General features: G+C 40.4%; 1 protein-coding gene across 5 annotated transcripts; it reads left to right on the plus strand.

Annotated features, from left to right (window-relative positions):
• The first annotated feature begins 1942 nt into the window (after positions 1–1942).
• ANGEL2 (angel homolog 2) lies at positions 1943–18858 on the plus strand. Of its 5 annotated transcripts, none has more exons than XM_037164311.2 (9): positions 1944–2187; positions 4437–4762; positions 7854–8107; positions 8745–8814; positions 9993–10414; positions 11335–11461; positions 12108–12165; positions 16535–16698; positions 18412–18858. In XM_037164311.2, the coding sequence occupies exons 1-9, from the start codon at positions 2129–2131 to the stop codon at positions 18573–18575; spliced, it is 1644 nt and encodes a 547-aa protein (XP_037020206.2). In that variant the 5' UTR covers positions 1944–2128; the 3' UTR covers positions 18576–18858. The 5 variants fall into 5 exon arrangements, with proteins under 5 accessions (XP_053514342.1, XP_037020206.2, XP_053514337.1 ...); XM_053658362.1 differs by having other exon boundaries at positions 1944–2146; XM_053658354.1 differs by lacking the exon at positions 1944–2187 and adding an exon at positions 2278–2355.
• Positions 18859–19905: the final 1047 nt, after the last annotated feature.

Below are 19905 nucleotides of genomic sequence, written 5' to 3' on the forward strand. Positions count from 1 at the left end.
AGCAAGGCAAGGAGCTGCACCCCTCCCCATCAGGTATTCAGGCTTAAGGGGATTAGAACCAGAAAGCACTTCTCCCAGAGAACATGGGGACTCTGGCTATATGGGGGGGGGGGCAAGAGTCCATTTCTCTTTCTTGCAGCCCCCCAAGTCCTTCCAAGTGATCGAGTCTGGCTTAGGTTGCCCCCCGCTGTGAGGGGTCTTACCCCTCACTCATTTCCAACCAAGATTTGGGGGAAGGGAGAAGAAATTGAGGCAGTGTTTGCTGCCACAGACAGGCTTAGTCTCCTGCGGCTGGCATTCCAGAAGTCATCCCTTGCCCTTAGCCACAAGGGATCGAGATACAATTCCTAAAACCAGGCAGAGCGGTCTACAACATTATTATCTCCATTCACAGACAAGTGCGGAGTGGTGAAAAATTTAGTCGCCCAAAGTGCATGCTCCCTGCTGAGATATAGGGAAGCAAAGCCCTGCCTGCTTGTTTCAGCTCTCACACTATAAAGAAGTATAGTCTCCACAGTCTATTCAGCGCCATGTTTTTCACACTTTTGTGTTTTGTGTTGGTGACTTTTCTGTTTAAAACTGCCCCAAGGGTAGAGCTGAAGGGCTACCTAATGTTTCTAAGCGCAAGACATCTGTGATGTCCCCTAAGGAGAAACTGCCTGTGCTAGATAAGCTTCATTCAGACATGAGTCACAGTGCTATTCGCCATAAATTCAATGTTAATGAATAGAAAGTATATATTAAAGCATCTTTAAACCAAAACACATATAAAATAAAGTTATGTGTTGATAAGGTGATGAAGGTGTTGTGACCAGTGGTTCACAGGTACCTAGCACCATTACTCTTCAAGGAGCAATGGTTCCATATTGGCCAATTCAGTGTTGGTAGTAAAACATAACTATTACAAACAATGGGGATTGACTATATTTATAAGGGAGGAAAAGTTGTTCTTCGAATGCATCTGATTTCCATATTAATCCAAGAGGGTTAAAAAAAAAAAAAAGCCTTCACGAGAAATTACTCCACTGCTCTCCCAAAGAACCTGTAATATAAAAGTGGGGGTTTTGCCTCCCAGCATCCTTTGCCCCTTTGCTTTCTCCACTCTATTCTTGTGCAATTCTGTCTCCTGGGTGAAGTCTCCACTTTAAAAAAGCTTTCCAAGAATCTATAGTCATGTCGTTATAGGAAAATGAAGCAACCAGACACCAAGGGATTCTGGAGTACTAGGTTTATTATTAACATGTACGGGCTCAGAGGAGTCAATCTCCAAATTCTGAGCCCTGAACAAAGGATTCTTGGGGGTCATATAGCCTAGGGGTCTTCCTGTCTATGTGGCAAAGCGGGATACAGAAGCAGAATGCGATAATTAGTTCTATCTACGGGGCAGAAGCAGAGTACAAAGGCTAAATGTGAACATTGGTTCTACCAGTGGGGGTGCTAGTCCCAGTCCTACTGACTATCCGGCTATTTGCTTTTCCCATTTCCCAGACAGCCTTATCCTTCTCCTATGGCACCTGGGGTCTTAGGTGAGCAAAGGTCTCCTAGGGCTTCTCCCTTCAATGTAATAAATTTGATACAGATGGACACACACGACACATAGGTACATTTAAAAGAGAACTCTGTGATTACGTTCCCGCGGAATTAATTGCAAAAACTCGTGGTATCTCAGTTCTATGGGAACCCAGAAAAGGGTATTTCCCTACCTTGGGCATCCGCCTTCCGGATCTCCCAAGCACATTAAAAAAAAAAAAGAGAAAATAATTTTTTTCCTTCTTATTCTCATACAGTAACTACCCTGTACCGCCTCCCACAGGCCTTAAAGCTCGTCAGCAGTTTCTTTCTTTCTGTTTCCTTAAGACGCAGGGCGGGCGTTTTGCCCTCTTCAGAAATGGCTGCCCAGGCGTCACACCCACTGTGTTTAGTGCTCAGACGCAATTCAGGGACTTTCCCTGCGCAATATGGGGACTTGGCTGCCGACAATTCTGAACCTCCCAGCGTGCTTTGCAGCAGGGCCGTGAGGCCCGACGTCTGATGATGGGGAGCCCCAGGAGCTCTCGGCCGCCAAATCTCTCTTAGAGGTTGCTGTTGTGCTCAAGGCCTGTGAACCGGCCGGCCACAAAGGGGAAAGATGGAAGCGTGGCGCTGTGTGAGGAGGGGCTACGGCCGCTGTGTGGTGGGGAGAGGCCGGTCAGTAGGTCTGGGTGGCGGGAGGTGGGAGGGAGGGGCGGCCGGGGGCGGGGGCGGGCGGCCGGGGTGACCCGGGGCGGGGCGGGCTGGGAAAGGAAGGAGGAGGAAGAGGGTCGGGGCTGTGGTGGTGCCAGGACCGGCCTCCGGAGACCACCCCCCAAGGGATAGGTAAACCCGCCACTCAGCCGGCGGGGCGCCGGGCGGCGGGGAACCCGAGCTCAGGCGGGGAGCGCGTCGGCTGGGCTGGCGCCCTCCGGGCCAGGCTTGGCCTCGCAACCCCGGCTCACTTTCCGCAACCCAGCGGCCAAGGCAGCCTGAGCGTCTCCATCCCCGGCCTCCTCCCCGGGCTCCGCGGCATCTTCCGGGAGCTGATGGTCGGCGGGGAGGCCGCCTATCACAATAGGTCCCGGGGCGGCCTGACCCAGATGGAAGCGCGCGTGTCACACACGCGCGCGGTGCTTGGTTTGTTGATGTGTTTGTGTCTCTCAAACTTGAGTCATTCGTATTCCAGCGTTTCTGATTATTACCAAATTCCGTCCGCTCCTGTATTGTTTGCTGGATATTTTTCTTGAAATTGACTCACTTTGAAAAGCACCTAAGTGCTGCCTACACTAAAAGCAGTTACCTGCAAGATCTGGTCTTTGATGTACTGATTGTTTTTTATTCTTAACACATTTTAAAACAAATACTTAGATATTAAAAATCAAAACGTTTCATTGTGTACCGTGTGAAATTGACTGGTGTAACACGGGAAGCACAGCGCTGTATTATTACATAAATCATGGGGATTGGGCTTTAACTCCTCTAGTCCTGGGGCTTCTCGCCAGCCAGCTCAACGATGTTTTCTTGAGTACCAGCTGTGTCCCAGGCACTGTGCTAGGCACTTGGGAAGAGCCTTAATTAAAATAATTAAGGAAGTTCTGGCTTTGAAGTAGCTCATCGTTTTAAGAGGAAAAGACATCTGTATATATCAGGGTGGGGCAAAAGTAGGTTTACAGTTCATATAGAAAACAAATACAAGAATAAACTGTTCCGTATACTCACAACTGTAACCTACTTTTGCCTCACCCTGTAACTAACTACAAATACAGAGAATGTTTTGTGGCATTATTATACTTAAAAAGGGCAGCTTATTAGAATGGAAAAATGTGTTGAGCAAGTGCCCAGATTTCTATGGTTTTCAGAGTTGTCACAAAGCAATATAGTCTGCCCATGTCCTGCCTTTATAGAGATTAACGATTAAGTTGAATTTAGACAACAATTTGCAATATAGTCTGTCTGCCCATGTCCTGCCTTTATAAACGATTAAGTTGAATTTAGACAACAATTTGAAAATGCAGAAACCACAAAAATATAGAGTAAAAATTTAAATGTTAAAATGAAAATAACATGACATATAAACGTCAAGTGACAGAAAATACACTTTAGGCAGAATTCCTTTGATAATAGAAGTGGACATTATTGACACTACCTTGGAAATGTACCTTTAAGGAATTCTGGAGGAAAGAAGTCTTCAATCCTAATATTTTGAGAGAAGAGTATAATGAGATGGTGCCCAAGAGAGCCTGAGAGCACATACCTGTTCAACATAATAATAACACTACTTTGGAGATATTTGGGGTGGTAGGTTAACTTGGTGCTGCTGGGTTTGGAGAGTTTGTGAATTCTGAGTAAGCAATTTCTATCCTCTTCTGTTTCTGTCAAGGAGAAGCATGCTTCGAAAACAAAAAAAAAAGTGAAGTTGGGATGGGCTTTTGTTTTCTTAGCTATGCAAATGTTTTTAACCTTGGTGTAAACTGTTTGGAAATGTGTATTTACTCCAAACCAAGTTGGAAAAGAGATTCGCTTTAATGATATGCAGCTTACATATTCCATATTTGATTTAAGTATGGTGCTTGTTGTGGTTTTTATTTGTTGAGTTGTATCGGATGCTAGAAAGCTAATCTGAATACCATTTTGATGGCTGATTTATCTCAGTTGAACTGTGGACTTTTTGAAGTGTACTTGGTGTTTTGGGAGCCTCGTGGATTCCACACTAACTGTTAATACCATTCATAGTTGTTTAGGGAGAGTATTGAGCTACTGCTCTAACAGTTAAATTGCGGCTGCTTTTCCCACATCGTGCACAGATTTAGAAATCAGAGTTTAAATACTAGACCTGTTTTCCCTTGAGGAAACAGGTTCGGATTTTGTGTGCCAAAGCTGAACCTGAAGTGGTCCCTCAAGGAGTGTATATTTATTTCTTTCAGATACCCCATGTTACCCCATCACCAGAAGAGTCTGGGCAGAGACGGGACTGCACCGTGGGAGAATCCGCAGAGGTCATGCTGGAGCAGACATATTTCTAGTTGCATGAGGTGGCCTGGACATTATTCTCGTGCCCCTTACCCCTACTTCAGTAGCAGGCAGTTTGCATTAAATTGGAGACCACCTTATCTGTTTGAGTCCAGAACGCACTTTCAGTACTGGAATTGGAGACCTGACAACCTGAGCCAGACGTCTTTGATTCACCTGTCTGGTTACGTCATGAACTCTGAGGGAGATGAGCCTGCATCAAAACGAAGAAGACACCAAGGTAAAGGGGACGTTTATCTTGGTGTGCAAATAAACAGCAGCCATAGGCTAATTGGAACTTTCATATCTAATCCTCCAGAAAACCTCCTGCAGGTTTTAGAGGTGTTTGGTGTTTATTTCCGGCGAGTAGTTTTCTGTTAGGAAAAGGGGAGTTATTTTTTTAATGATGTTTTTATTTTTATTTTTAATTCAGTATGTATTTCTGGCAGTAAAAATAGAAGTGACTCTACATGTAGAATAAGGTAGAAAAGAATGGAGGATTAGATTAAAACATTAAGTTTAATTTAAGAATAATTTTTAAGTCCAGTGTTTTTGAAGCAAAGATTCTCAAACTTCTTAAAAATTTGTGGATGTATTATTGCAAGTCCACAGATCTATATAACACCACATTTCATGTTTTCACAGAAATTTAATGTTTTAAAGTGATAACTTTAAAAAATAAGACAAAGGATTTCCTTAAATAGAAACAATCAGAAATAAAAGATGTTTTCTCACAGACTAGGATTTTAGCTTACTAAATCTGTATTTCTCATACTGAGGTCTATAGATAAAATCTTGAGAGTCTGTGGGAAATTTTATCTTTTAAAATACCTTATTTAACTTTAAGAACCTTTTTTTTCTGAATATGTTGATTATTTCTATTTTTCTTGTATCTTTTTTACTCTAAACAACTGACAAGACTCCCTCTGTGCTGCCAGTTCTGCTCACTGCCCCCCCAGGTATATAAGGAGAATTTGGAATTGTCTTTCTCACTGAGCTATGATGTTCAGTGAAGATAATGCCTCTGAAGGTAATTGAAAGTAGACTGTGTAGATGTTGATGTGCAGGGAGCATACGTAAGTTTGTCAAAGGATGACATTCACAGCGAGTGTCACCTGGAAGCCAGAGCTAGATTAGTTAAGTAGTGCTCTTTTAGGAAGAACTTCTACTGCACATTTTAACGGAAATTCTAAGCACTCAAAAGTGGAAATTTATTTGTGTAGTATTTAACCACAGCTTGTTTTTATAACACATTTGTTTGAATGAATGAAAGGTTTATTTAGAGGCATCAAAACGAGATTCCTAAGAACACTACATATCTGTAACTCTAGGGCTTTATGAGATGAGATTGCTTTTCATCGGGGATTCGCAGTCCATCAGGTCAGCACACTTCTGTGTAGCCTTTTGTAAATCTGGTAGCTGTCCGGTGGGGCTGTGCCATATGACATAAACATGGGCTTGGGAGCCACGCCTGCTGTCATTCTGCTCCATCACTAACTGTGAACTGAGACAGGTTACTGAACCTCTCTGTTCTTCTGTTTCCCAGTGTAAAATAATGTTACTTTCAAAGTCTGTTGACGATGAAACGAGATGTCAAGTGCCCAGCACACTGCCGGCTTCAGAGTCGGTACTCAGAAAATTGTGGTGGTGGTGTTTTCCCCTTAATGGATGGGAAATGACATTGACACACTGATAAACTTGGATTGCAACCTGACTCTTTATATGTCCATTCTTCCTAGGTATTGTGAATAAGGAAAATGCTCTTCGTTAAGCCATATTTGTGACTTCCGATATTTCACTAATACTTTTCAATCAAGAGAACAGCATTGCTAACTTGCCCATCACTTTAAAGTGGTATTTGAAGGATTTGTGTGACACAATTATGACTTTGTAATTAGGCACCCTAAACACCCAGTCAGTCCTGTTGCTTACTTTCTTTGATTCACCTGTCTTCTCTGCTGTGATCACCTTGTTCCTCCCGACATGGAAGGTATTATAAGCTTTTGTAGTACAAATTTATGTTGTGAAGTATATGAAAGCCAAACATTGTTTCTCCATCAGTAGTTTTCAGATTGTCTCCGTGGAACTGTAGCATTTGAATGCATTTCTGTACGTTTATTCAAAGCAATTGTGGTCAGTATAGATGTATTTACCCCATCACTCCTGCTACAGTCCCAACATGGCAGGGATTGATAGTCATGACATGCAGAGTGATGCTGAAGGGTCGTACACGCTCTAGAAGTTTGAAAGCCACTGTACTGGTGGAGTTTCAGGCATTGTAATCCAGTGAAATGAAAGTCTCCATGCAGGAAAAGGGAGATTCTAGGGCTAAGATTTTTTTTACATTATCTAATCATGCGTGGAAGTCCATCTCTATCTAAGTCTATTTCTCCAAGTTCTCCCATTTCTCGTTTCCTCCTTCATTTGAATTCATAGATTCTCTAAAAATTTGACATTTTTCTTCATGGCTTCCATAGCAGTTGGAATGTGCCCTTTAATGGGGTGAGGGGGACAAGATCAGAGGAGAAAACCATACATAAGGTGGTCATTTCTAAATGAGGGACTGCCTGTAATCGCAGAATCTCATGCTTTTTGATTCTCATCGCTTTTTCAGGGCTCATGATGCCTTTGCAGAATAGTAACCATCACACATTCCTGGTTGCTGCATGCTAGGTTTGTCAACTAGCCATTATCATTTACCAGCATTCTGTAACTGTGACATTTAACTTTTGCTTTGGTATGCATTAAAGATTCCTTTTGTTCATTTTGTTCACGCTGTGCCATTTCAGTGTTCTAGACACTAAATATGGCTTCTGTGTACTGTCATTACATACACCGTTCGTGTGGGGAATTCTGAGATGAGTCGTTTTTGGAATTTAGTTAATCAGTGGATGATCTTTTCTCACTAATAGGGAATAAAATATGTGAAATTATCTTATTGGAAAGCGAGCTGTGACATACAGATATATTATTATGGTTATAAAGTTGCTAAGTGTGTCTGTGGCAGTGCCACTCCCTAACCAAAACGAAGGAAGAAACCACAACCCCTGAGCAGTCTGTTTTATTAACATTCACTCTTAGCCTCCAGAGGGACTTGCCAAATCCTTTTAAATCTGTTGTGTGCCTCTTAGTCAGTATATCATTTGACAGCCTTTTAATCAATTCAGTGACAACCTCTGGTTATTCAGTGCTACATTGCCATTTCCTAGGTTGAAACATTGTATTCATTGCCTATGGAAATGTTTAAAAGGCAACAGAATACTTACATACAGGAAAACATGAGATCTGTTTTTTAAATTAATTTTTATATTTTGTCCAATCGGTTTTAACAGGCACCATAAAACGGCATTGGGAATACATATGTAACCACAATAAAGAAAAAACGAAGACCCTGGAAGACAATGTTGACCCCACATGTGAAGACAGTGAGAGCAAGTTTGACTTCTCAGTGATGTCCTATAATATCCTTTCGCAGAATCTGTTGGAAGATAACTCCCACCTCTATAGACACTGCCGGCGGCCCGTGTTACACTGGAGTTTCAGGTTTCCCAATATTTTGAAAGAAATCAAACACTTTGATGCAGATGTAAGTGCAAAATATCAAAATCCTCCACACAAGAGTGTTGGGTTTAAATGGTTCACTTGCGAGCTAAATTATTTCCTCACTTTTGTTTGTTTGGTTAAAAAGGAAATGTTTAAATGCAGTGATGAAATAGTTTTTAACAAGGTATCAGAACTGCCAAAGAGTCATTTACTAGTGGTTGTTGGTATAAATAATCATCTAATGTTTCAAAAAAGATCTAAAAGCTTAAGTATTGGTTACTTCTGAGATAAGGACTGGCAATATATTAAGCATTCAGTACATATTTCCTTGGATTTTATTTTATTTTAAATTTAAATAGTTCATGTAAGAGTAATCTAGATAATGACATTCAAAGAAATCACCTCTTAAAAAAAGGAGAAGGGGGATTTATACTAATAAATGTATAAATTCAGGGAAAATATTCTGACATGCGAATTTAAAATATTTCTTTTGAAGGAAGCTTCATGTGATTAAAGGCCAGGGTTTGGGGGACTGATCAAATTTAGAAACATTAATTTGATGGATGTGTAAATTACAAGAGAAAAGGGTTTTTATTTCAACTTTCATCGGGCTTTTATGGAAGCACCAGAAATTTCATATTTTCATTTTGTTTTAATTCAGGCCTTTTTTTCCTTCCAAGGTACTTTGTCTGCAAGAAGTTCAAGAAGATCATTATGGAACAGAAATCAGGCCAAGTTTGGAATCGTTGGGTACAATGTAACTTTTATTTTAGCCATATTTACTTTGGAAGATTGGTATGTTGTTAAAACATAACTTGCTAACAAAGAAGTGTGATGTATTTGGGCCAAAAATCCTAATTTTGAAAAACTTAATACTTATTTCAAAAAGTCAGGAAAAGATTGAAGTATTTCAAGTGGAAACTTTTGTGTTGATATAGAATTTTAATTTAAAGGGAAAGGTACATAAGACTCTCTTAATAGCTTCTTTCCAGGAGTTTCTTTGTCCATCACTACTAGATCCCTAAGATTCTGAGACCCATAAGTCAGGGGCGTCCAACCTGTGGCCCACAGGCGGCACACAGCCCAGGATGGCTGTGAATGCAGCCCCGCACAAAACTGTGAATTTACTTAAGACATTCTGAGATTTGCGTGTGTGTGTGTGTGTGTGTGTGTGTAGTTACATGTCACAATGTATCTAATGTGTGGCCCAAGACAACTTTCCTTCCCGTGTGGTGCAGAGATGCCAAAAGGTTAAATACCCCAAAAACTCAGGGTCATCCTTATACCACAAGTGATCATCCCTACCTAATGGATCAAAACTAAAAGACTCTTTGATGAGTGAACACTTCTAAAAATAGGTTATCTGTTTGAGAAATGCTCTCCACTTTGCATTCATTCATTCGAGAAATTTTTTTTGAGTGCCTACTATATATACTGTGCAATATTCTTGGTAGTGGGGATATAGCAGTAAGCAACACAGATAAGTCTCCGCCCTTGAGGAGGGTACAGTTGATGACAAACCATGTAAACTGTGCAAATAGCAAAGGCAAGTTCTCAAGTTTGGAGTGCTGTAAGGCAGATGAGAGGCTAGTGTGTGTGGAGTGGAGCAAGGGAGAAGTTAGAGGCAAAAAGGTCGGAGGTGCACGGTGGGTAGATTGTTAGAAGGCCCTACTGTCTTTGTCATGACTCTGATTGACTAGGATGGAAATGAGAGCATAATAATGCACATTAGCATATTTAAGACTGAAGTCTGCCAGTAAAGAGGCCTATTTGTCCTAGTCCCAAACTTTTCTGAGTCCAACACTTATTGACGTCCTACTAATGTTTTGCAAAATACACTTTGGTAAACATTGTTCAAAAATATTAGCTGTATTTTGCCGTTTGTGTGTGTGTGTAAAACAGTCTCTTATTTTAAACCTTTCTTACAGGTTATCACTGTGAATACAAGATTCGGACAGGAAAGAAACCAGATGGCTGTGCTATTTGCTTCAAACATTCCAAGTTTTCACTCTTATCAGTGAACCCAGTGGAATTCTACCGTCCTGATGTCCCTCTGCTGGACAGAGACAATGTGGGACTGGTGTTACTCCTGCAGCCCAAAATTCCAGATGGCACCTGTCCTGCAATCTGTGTGGCTAACACACATCTGCTCTATAATCCAAGGCGAGGTGACATAAAGCTGACCCAGCTGGCAATGCTTCTGGCAGAGATCTCCAGTGTTGCCCATCAGAAAGATGGCAGCTTCTGCCCTATTGTCATGTGTGGGGACTTTAACTCTGTTCCTGGTTCTCCGCTCTATAGTTTCATAAAGGAAGGGAAATTGAATTATGAAGGCCTCGCCATAGGAAAGGTAAGTGCTCGCTTCATGGTTGTTAGGAGGGGGACTTAGGATCTGCGTTCACTGCAGGGTGAGGAGACCTTCTCGCAGGGCTTTTGGAAAACCTTGGAGGACACAGGCCCCTCCCTTGACCAAGCTGTGGGGATTTTCCACAACTACTAACAAGTCATGATAGCTACTTGGTTGAATTGCAACTTTCCCATCTATTTGTGGCAGCATTCCACTTGGAGAAATTGGCAAACAGCAAAAAATCCAAAATGGAAGAGAGAGAGAAAAGAAAAACAGTGACAGACATGAATACTTCATAAGGAACCACTCACAAGGTGGCAGAATAGAACTTTGAATGCCGGATGTGAGCAATACAGTTAGCAAACAGTAATTTCATATTTCTTTATTATTTTTATTTACATAATAAATGTTTTCATTCCTTAGCTGAGTATAATTTATCCCATTTTTAATTTCATTGTGTTCGCTTCCATTTACTTTTGATCATTTGTTCTTCATTATATTTAACCAAAATAAGTTTTTCACCACTGACTTTTGAGTGATAGTTTAAAATTTTATGAGTTCATCTCTTAGTATTTTATATAATAGGAACTTAGTATTTTATATAATATATATAATTATATATTATATAATTTTTACTATGTTGCAGGTAGCAAAAGGAGGGGCAGTATTAGTCCATAGCCATCGTTCAGACATCCAAATTAGAGAAACACACATATAGGAAAAGATTGCCATGTTCATGCAAATAATAAGTGCTTTCTGAACTGTATTTGAGCAAGATTTTATAAGCACAAATAATCATTTAATATAATGAATAGAAAGTAGTATTTACTCTTCTTGGATTCCCTTTCATTTAACACAAACTTTTCAGTACATAAACTATTTAAAATCTACTCACTTAAGATACCTGTTGGAATTTTGTTTAGGTATCTGGCCAGGAACAGTCTTCACGGGGACAAAGAATTTTATCTATTCCAATTTGGCCCCCAAACCTAGGTATCTCACAGAACTGTGTGTATGAGGTACAGCAGGTACCAAAAGTAGAAAAGACAGGTAAGTGTTCGCAACACATTTTGGCAGTCTTCTTCATAATACTTTCCCTTTGAATGTAAAACTAAATTTTTTAAAGGCTAACATTTCAGGAATAAGTGTATATATAAAAACATAGTTGTTTGCTTACTCCTTCTTTATTTATTTTTAAAGACTTTATTTTTTTCTAGAAAGAGGGGAAGGGAGGGAGAAAGAAAGGGAGAGAAAGATCAATGTGAGAGAAAAACATCAGTCAGTTGCCTCTCATAGGTGTCATGACCCAGGACCAAACCTGCGACCCAGGCATGTGCCCTGACTGGGAAACAAACCGGTGACCTTTTGCTTTGTGGGACAATGCCCAACCAACTGAGCCACACCAGTCAGAGCTGCTTATTCCTTTTTCTAAAGAACTCTAAATTTACCTTTTAAAAGTAGAACTTTCAGAATTATCTTTGCATGAATTATTTGCATGTTCCTTTGGAAATGTTTGCATGTTAATGTTTGCTAATTCTGGAGATCATCAAAACATTGTTCTAGGATGAAACCTTTAACTAGGCTTCTGTAAACTAGGTATATCCTAAATATTGTTTCTATAATAAAAGGACTGTACTGAGGCAAACTAGAACTGTACTGATAGTATTAAAATACATATTTTTCTTGGTTCTTACAGACAGTGATCTGACACAGACACAGCTGGATGACACGGAAGTCCTTGTGACAGCTGAGAAGTGAGTTATGGAAAGCCACAGTTGACATTAGCTGACGGTAGTCGAGTAAAAAATATCATTTCTTAAAACTGATTCTTTAAAAAGTGATCGCCGGGGCAAGGGGGTGGAGAGAGGTGAAGGAGGGCATGGGGTTGGTGGGGTAAATGGTGATGGGTGGAGACTTGACTTAGGGTAGTGAACACACCATAGTGTCCAGGTGATGTGTTATGGAACTGTGTACCTGAAATCTGTTTAATTTTGTTAACCAGTGTCACCCCAATAAATTCAGTAAAAGGGGGGGTGGAGAAATTTATTCTGTGCTGGTGAAGAATGTGAGTTCTTATGTCAAATAGACCCAAGTACCAGCTGTGACTTTGTTCTTTTTAGCTGTTTGACTTTGAGAAAGAATCTTAACATCTCTGAGGTTTAGGTTCCTTGTGCGTGACATGGGTCGACGTGGGCTACATGAGACGAAGCGTGGAAAGCTCAGTGGCTGGGCGCCTCAGCAGTGTTACTGAAAGGAAGCAGCTTGTCAGTGGATCCGGGCCAGCCAGTGCTGTTGAAAATGTGTTGCTATTACAAAGGTCAAGATTGCAGAAAAATATCTTTGAAATGTCAGGAAGATCCTTAGCCTCCTTCGACTTACTAGATCTCAGAACAATCTATAGGAAAATTGATCCAAAGAGGAGTATGTCAGTAGGAAAGATAACTGTTTATACTTAACCTCCTACAGGAAAAGGTCATCTGAGGTCGAAGGGCAAAGATGCCTGGATCCCCAATTGTTAAAGAAGTATGAATGTTTGGGGCTGTGGTTACAAAACATGTATTTTAATATAACAGATGGAGACTTAAATCTTTTGGGGAGTTTCTTAATGTCTTCATTGTTTTATATTGTGGCTCTTTTATAGTTCAGATTTTGTTTTAACATTTAAGTTTAGGACCAAATTATAATCTCCTCTCAGTCTTACTTTGTACACCTTGTTTTTAAAAAAATATCTCGTGTGAAAATCCAATATTTTCTTATTGGAGAAGAAATTTTGAAAAATATTTAATTTATTTATTTTTAGAGAGAGGGGACGGGAGGGAGAAAGAAAGGGAGAGAAATTCCGATCAAGTGCTTCTTGCACACGCCCCAGCCCGGGGCAGGTCTCACAACCCAGGCATGTGCCCTAACTTGGAATCAAACCAGTGACCTTGTGCTTTGCCAGACAATGCTCATCCAACTTAGCCATGCTGCTCCAGGCAGGAAATTTTTTTTTTAATTTTAAAAGAAGTATTTAAAAATTTATGATTGAGCTATTCAAATATAGTCAAAACTTTCCTGAGTAAAGTTAATAAAAGGCTAGTTTTACTAATAAATAGTTTGGGATAATTCTAAATTTTTTTATACAAAGTAGGGTATAAGAAAAGATACTTTTAATTATCTTTATATAAATACCATGTTTTATACAGCTTATATGAGTAAACTCAAAAGTTGATAATAAGATAATGGTTTGCAGAAAAATACAGTGCCTCTGACTGACATCAACAGTCTGGTAGTATCTAAATGCACTCCTAACGGCATTTTGGTTTTCTTTCTTAAAAACCATATATATATATACACACACACACGTAGGCATACCCTCGGAGATATTGCAGGTTCTGTTCCAGACCACCACAATATAGTCAATATCTCAATAAAGCAAGTCACGTGAATTTTTTTTGTTTTTCCAGTGCATATAAACATTATTTACAATATACTGCACTCTGTTAAGTCTCCAATAGCATTATAGCCAAAAAGTACATACCTTATTTTAAAAATACTTTATTGCTAAAAAATGCTCACCATCATCTGAGCCTTCAGTGAGTCATAACCTTTTCACCGATGGAAGGCCTTGCCTCCACACTGATGGCCGCTCACTCACCGGGATGGCGGTTGCTGTGCAGTTTTTTAAATAAGACAGTAATGAAGTTTGCCATGTCAGTTGGCTCTTCCTTTCACTAATGCTGTCTCTGTAGCGTGTGATGCTGTTCAGTGGCATCTTACCCGCAGTGGAACTTCTTTCAGTACTGGAGTCAGTCCACTCAAACCCCGCTGCTGCTCTATCAACTCAGTTTAGGGAATATTCTAGAGCGTCTGTTGTCATTTTGACAGTCTTCACAGCATCTTCATCAGGAGTAGGTTCCATCTCAAGGAACCACTTTCTTTGCTCATCCAGCAGAAGCAGCTCCTCTGTTTCAGGGATTTTTTTTAAAATTTTATGTATTGATTTTAGAGAGAACGTAAGGGAAGACTGAGAGAGAAACAGCAATTGTTGTTCCACTTATTTATGCATTCGTTGGTTGATTCTTGTGTGTGCCCTGACCGGAGGTCAAACCCACATCCCTGGCCTGTGGGAACGACGCTCTAACAGACTGAGCTACCTGGCCAGGGCTGTTCGGGTTTTATCATGAAACTGCAGCAACTCAGTCATATCATTAGGCTCCACTTCTAATTCTGGTTCTCTTTGTATTTCCACCACACCCGCAGTTACTTCCTCCACAGAAGCCTTGAACAACTCAGTCATCCATGAGGGTTAAAATCAACTTCTCCCAGATTCCAGTTAATGCTGATATTTGACCTCTTCCCATGAATCACGAATGTTCTTAATGGCATGTAGAATGGTGAACCCTTTCCAAAGGTTTTCGATTTACTTTGCCTGGATCCATCAGAGGAATGAATCACTATGACAGCTATTGCCTTCTGAAATGTATTTCTTACTAAGACTTGAAATTCAGAATTACTCCTTGATCCGTGGGCTGCAGAATGGATACTGGGTTAGCAGGCACGAAGACAGCATTCATCTCATTGTGCATCTGCATCAGAGCTCTCAGGTGACCAGGTGCATTGTCAGTGAGCAGTAATATAAAGCAGTAACAAAAGGAATCTTTTATTGCTGAGCAGTAGGTCTCAACAGTGGACTTAAAATATTCAGTAAATCATGGTGTAAAAATATGTGTTGTCATCCAGGCTTTGATATCTCATTTATAGAGCACAGTTATAGAGATAGCATAATTCTAAGGGCCCTAGGAATTTCGAAATGGTAAATGAGCACTGGCTTCAGCTTAAAGTCACCAGCTGCATTAGCCCCTAGCAAGAGAGTCAGCCTGTCCTTTGAAGCTTGAAGCCAGGCATTGACATCTCTCTAGCTATGCAATTCCTAGATGGCATCTTCTTCCATAGGCAAAACAAAAAATTAGACAAAATAGACAGCTCTTTTGTCTACATGGGAAATCTGTTGTTTGGTGTGACAATCTTCATTAAGTACCTTAGCTAGGTCTTCAGGATAACTTGCTGTGGCTTCTGTGTTGACACTTGCTGCTTCACTATGCGGTGAAGACAGCATCTTTCCTTAAACCTATGAACCTGTTAGCTTCAAACTTCTCTTCTGCAGCTCACTCACCTCCCAGTCTTCATAGAATTGTAGAGAATTAGGGCCTTGCTCTGGATTAGGTTTTGGCCAAAGGGAATGTTGTGGCTGGTATGTACTTCTATTAAAACTTTCTCCATGTCAGCAGTAAGGCAGTTGTTTTCTTATCATCTGTGAGTTCACCAGACTAACACTTTTCGTTTCCTTCAAGAACTCTTCTTTTGCATTCACAACTTGGCTGTTTGGTGCAAGAGGCCTAGCGCTCGGTCTGTCTTGGCTTTGAACATGCCTTCCTCTGAGAGACATGTCACTCTTCCTTTCACTTGAACACTTAGAGGCCATTGTGGGGTTATTAATTGGCCCAGTTTCAGTGTTGTTGTGTCTCGGAACAGGGAGGCCGAGGAGAGGGGGAGAGGTGGGGAGTGGTTGGTTGGTGAAGCAGTTACAGGACACACATTTATCAGTTGAGTTCGTTGTTTGTGTGGGTGTGGTTTGTGGCACCGCAGATCACCATAACAAACACAGCAATAATGAAAAGGTTGGAAATTTAGGGGAATTACCAAAATGTTTTACAGAGACACCAAGTGAGCAAATGCGGTTGGAAACACCAAAAGACTTGCAGTGTGGCCACAAACCTTTAATTTGTAAAAAATGCCACATCAGTGAAGTGTAATAGTGAGGCCCAATAAAATAAGGCATGCCTGTGAATTGTTTTAGGATATGTGTTCATAAGTAAGTGGGGGCTCTCGAGTTTAGTTAATAACAAATCACATGAGTTTTTAATTACCAAGCCCCCCACACCTGTGTTTCACAACCTGGTCATGGGTTTTGGTGACCACTGTGTGAACACACACCAAGTTCCGGTGTTGTCTGTGTACGTAAAGCTTGTTCTGATAAGGTCTGGCTTTGTCTGGAAACAAAATGAAAAAGTGCTTTCACAGGAGGAATTAGAAAATCACAGGAAACTTGATGGATGCTAAACACTTTTCTCTTCAATTTAGGTTGTCTTCATATTTACAGCACCACTTCAGCTTGTCGTCAGTTTATTCACATTATTTCCCTGACACTGGGATTCCAGAAGTGACCACCTGTCATTCCCGAAGCGCCATAACGGTGGACTATATATTCTATTCTGTGGGAAAGGAAGATGTTGCTGGGAGTCCAGGTAAAGGAGGCATGTCATCTTAAATTCTGCTTGAGGACACAGTACCTAAAACCTCAAGGCTGAAGTTGACCAAGTTAGCTAAACATCTAGATGAAGTTGTAGATTTAGAAGTTAAGAACGTGTATATGTTCATATGTATAAATATGTATATCCTTACCCAAGGACATGCTCACTGATTTTAGAGAGAGAAAGAAACATTGACACAAGAGGGAGAAACGTTGATCCATGGCCTTTCCTACGCACCCCGACCAGGGACTGAACCTGCAGCCCGGGCATGGGCCCTGAGTCTACTGCCACACCAGCCAGGGCGAGAAGTGAAAAATAGTTTTAAATTGGTAATATAGTTGACAGATTGGTGATGTATTTGAATCAGTCAGTTAACCACCTGCAAAAGGTGGAGGCAGTGAAAGACCTCACAGCAGATTATTACCTAAGAATGAAATCCTCCTCTCTGCCCTCCAGCCCAGTCACCTTCTGAGTTCTCGGTCCTGCACATTTCCCTCTGGTTTTACTCATCATGTATCTACTGTTTTCTTGTGCCAACAATACTGTTGTACCTTTTTTCTATTTCAAGTGCTAAAAATAATCCGGAAGAAAACATCAGTGTAAAATGCTCAGTAATTCTCGTAATGTTAAGTTGTTTGAGATTGACAGCTTCACAAGAAACTCACCCATCAGCCACTCCACAGCTGTATGAAATCGGTACACTCAGCCATGGCGATACTTGTTTATACTCCCAACAGCAGACAGTTTGGTCATGTTGACCTTGGAGGGTTGGATTTTTTCTGGAAAGAGAAGGCTGTGACTGTGTTTTCAGAAAGCAAAGGTGCTACAACACTTTTTCTTGTATGATTCAATGAAAATAAGGCTCTATGAATCAAAGGGTTTAATGTGGAGAAAATGCTGTTTTATATAAGTGAGTCAAAAAGTACCATTCAGAAAACTTTGACAGTCTAAAATACAGCTGTTGTCTTTCCTGATTTTCCTTTTTTTCCTCTTCCATTTTTTGGTGCTACTTTATTTTCCCCTTTTTGTTTTTTTTTCTTCCTACTGAGGATCACTGTATTAGTAATACTCAGTGGGTGACTTAACTTCTGTCCAGAGGAGGAGGAATTAGATCAACTCTGCAAAATAGGCCCGCTGCTTTGAATGCAAGAGGTTCTGGTAGTTGTCATGCCTTAACTCTTCACTAGGTGGCAGAAGTATGCCTTGGACCAGCATCTCAAAGTTTAAGAGCATGTCCTCTTTTGCTTCTTCTAAAGTGACTCTCCAAATTATAAATTTATTTCCCAGTCACCTTATAAACTCCCTCCTTAGCTGTAGCAGTGTCTGCCTGGATTTATACAACTATAGAGTGGTTGATGGATGAATTTCTTACGAAGTTGTCAATCTGAAATTACTCGTAACATTACAAGAATTACCAAACATTATTACCTTGATGTTCTCTTCTGGATTATTTTCAGAACTTGAAATAGAAAAAATATATGAAATAGGGAAGAAACTAAACATCTAAAAACTGCTGTGTATTTGAGCATTATAATTGGGTTACACTCAATAAATATTTAAGCATATTCTGAAAACTTTTATTTTTAGACTTCCAGAGGGGGTCTCAAGTTCTATATCATAGGTGTTTGGCAGGGGGAGACTTGTATGATTAATTTACAATAACCTGTTGATACAGTTCCACTAAATATGTATGTTTCTTCAACACAGGAGGTCAAGTTGCTTTGGTTGGTGCAAAGCAACCAAACTTGAAACTTCTGGCTAGACTGTCGCTTCTTACAGAACAAGACTTGTGGACAGTTAACGGACTCCCGAATGAAAACAACCCTTCAGATCACCTGCCTTTACTGGCTAAGTTCAGACTCGAGCTCTGACTCTTCTTTGATGACACACCTTCCTTTCCAGGGCGTATTCTTCTTCGGAGACTGGAAGGTGTTCTAAAGAGTTTGCGTGTTGTTGATCTTTGCGCTGCGGACTTTCTGAAGAGGCTACATGCTTGGAACGGGTACCAGAGGAGACAAGTTTACAGCAGTTTTCTTTTTTAATAATGAAAGCATATTTTCCTGACAAGTGAAATCTAAATGCTCTTTATTGTAAAAAAAATTGTAAATATTTTTTATTCGAAATTCCAGTAAAATAGACAGTGATTTTAAAATACAGTGCATCTTCTTTAGTCCTCTTAGTAAAAATTCCATTTTGTGCTTGTGGCAAGTTTCGCAGGAGATCCCAAGAGTCTTTGAGTCTGAAACCGCAGTTCATTCCCTTCCAGAGGCCTGGCCGCATGTTTGTGGAGTGAGTCCCAGTTAGTTCGTCTTAGAAATCACTGGGCCATTCACAAGTATCCAACCACTTTAGTTTGTTTTGGGGGGGTCTTGACAGGCTTACAAGAAGTTGTGCAGGTTGTTTGATCACCTTGTTGCCATCCTGAGACGTAATATATCTGCCTTTTGTTGGGGACACGTAGGTCCCATAACCAGTGGGACAAGGTCCTTACACAGGCCCATTCTTCTACCCTTTTAACAGACCAGCCATTACAGGAGACAGAAATTGGGGCTACGCCTTCATTTCCCCAGCAGTTTTTTTCTTTTTTCTTTTCAGTTTCAAGAAAAGATCCCTGGGTTCGGGAGAGCTTTTGTATTAGTGAACCAGTGCTGCAGAAATTCATTGTTGGGAAGCATGTCTTTGGAACACAGTGGCAGCTTAAGTTTATTTTTGTTTTGCCTCAGAAATTTGAACAAGCCAGCAAAAGTCTAGTGGAACGACACCAACAAGGAGATCTAATATTCTCTAGTAATTTTAACGGTTTTAGTAGTTTCTAAAATGCGTCTCTCTTGTCATGATGCTGCACTGTGAGATAGTGCAGACATTGTTTTTATAGAGGGCTTAGGAGCAGGTCTAATTCTGCAGTTGGCTTTGTGAGTGTTGAAACCAAAATTTTTAAAACATAAGTGAAATTTTTCTCTTTTTTAGACATGGGGATCAAAGAATTACATGCATTTTTACTAAATAATTTTATATTGAATTTACCGAATTATAAAAGTTTTTACAGTAGGTTTTCTTAATAGAATGCTTCACTTGAAATTAGAAAGCAGTGGTTGCTTTATAGTCTTGGACATGAAGGGTTTGAGTATTAAAGTGCTTCCTACCATTATTGAAAAAAGAAATAGATGAATTTCCCACAAGGCATGTGGGTAATAAGGAACA

This window comes from Artibeus jamaicensis, unplaced genomic scaffold, assembly GCF_021234435.1.
Source record: "Artibeus jamaicensis isolate MK-2021 breed Jamaican fruit bat unplaced genomic scaffold, CSHL_Jam_final contig_2170, whole genome shotgun sequence".
NCBI lineage: Eukaryota > Metazoa > Chordata > Mammalia > Chiroptera > Phyllostomidae > Artibeus > Artibeus jamaicensis.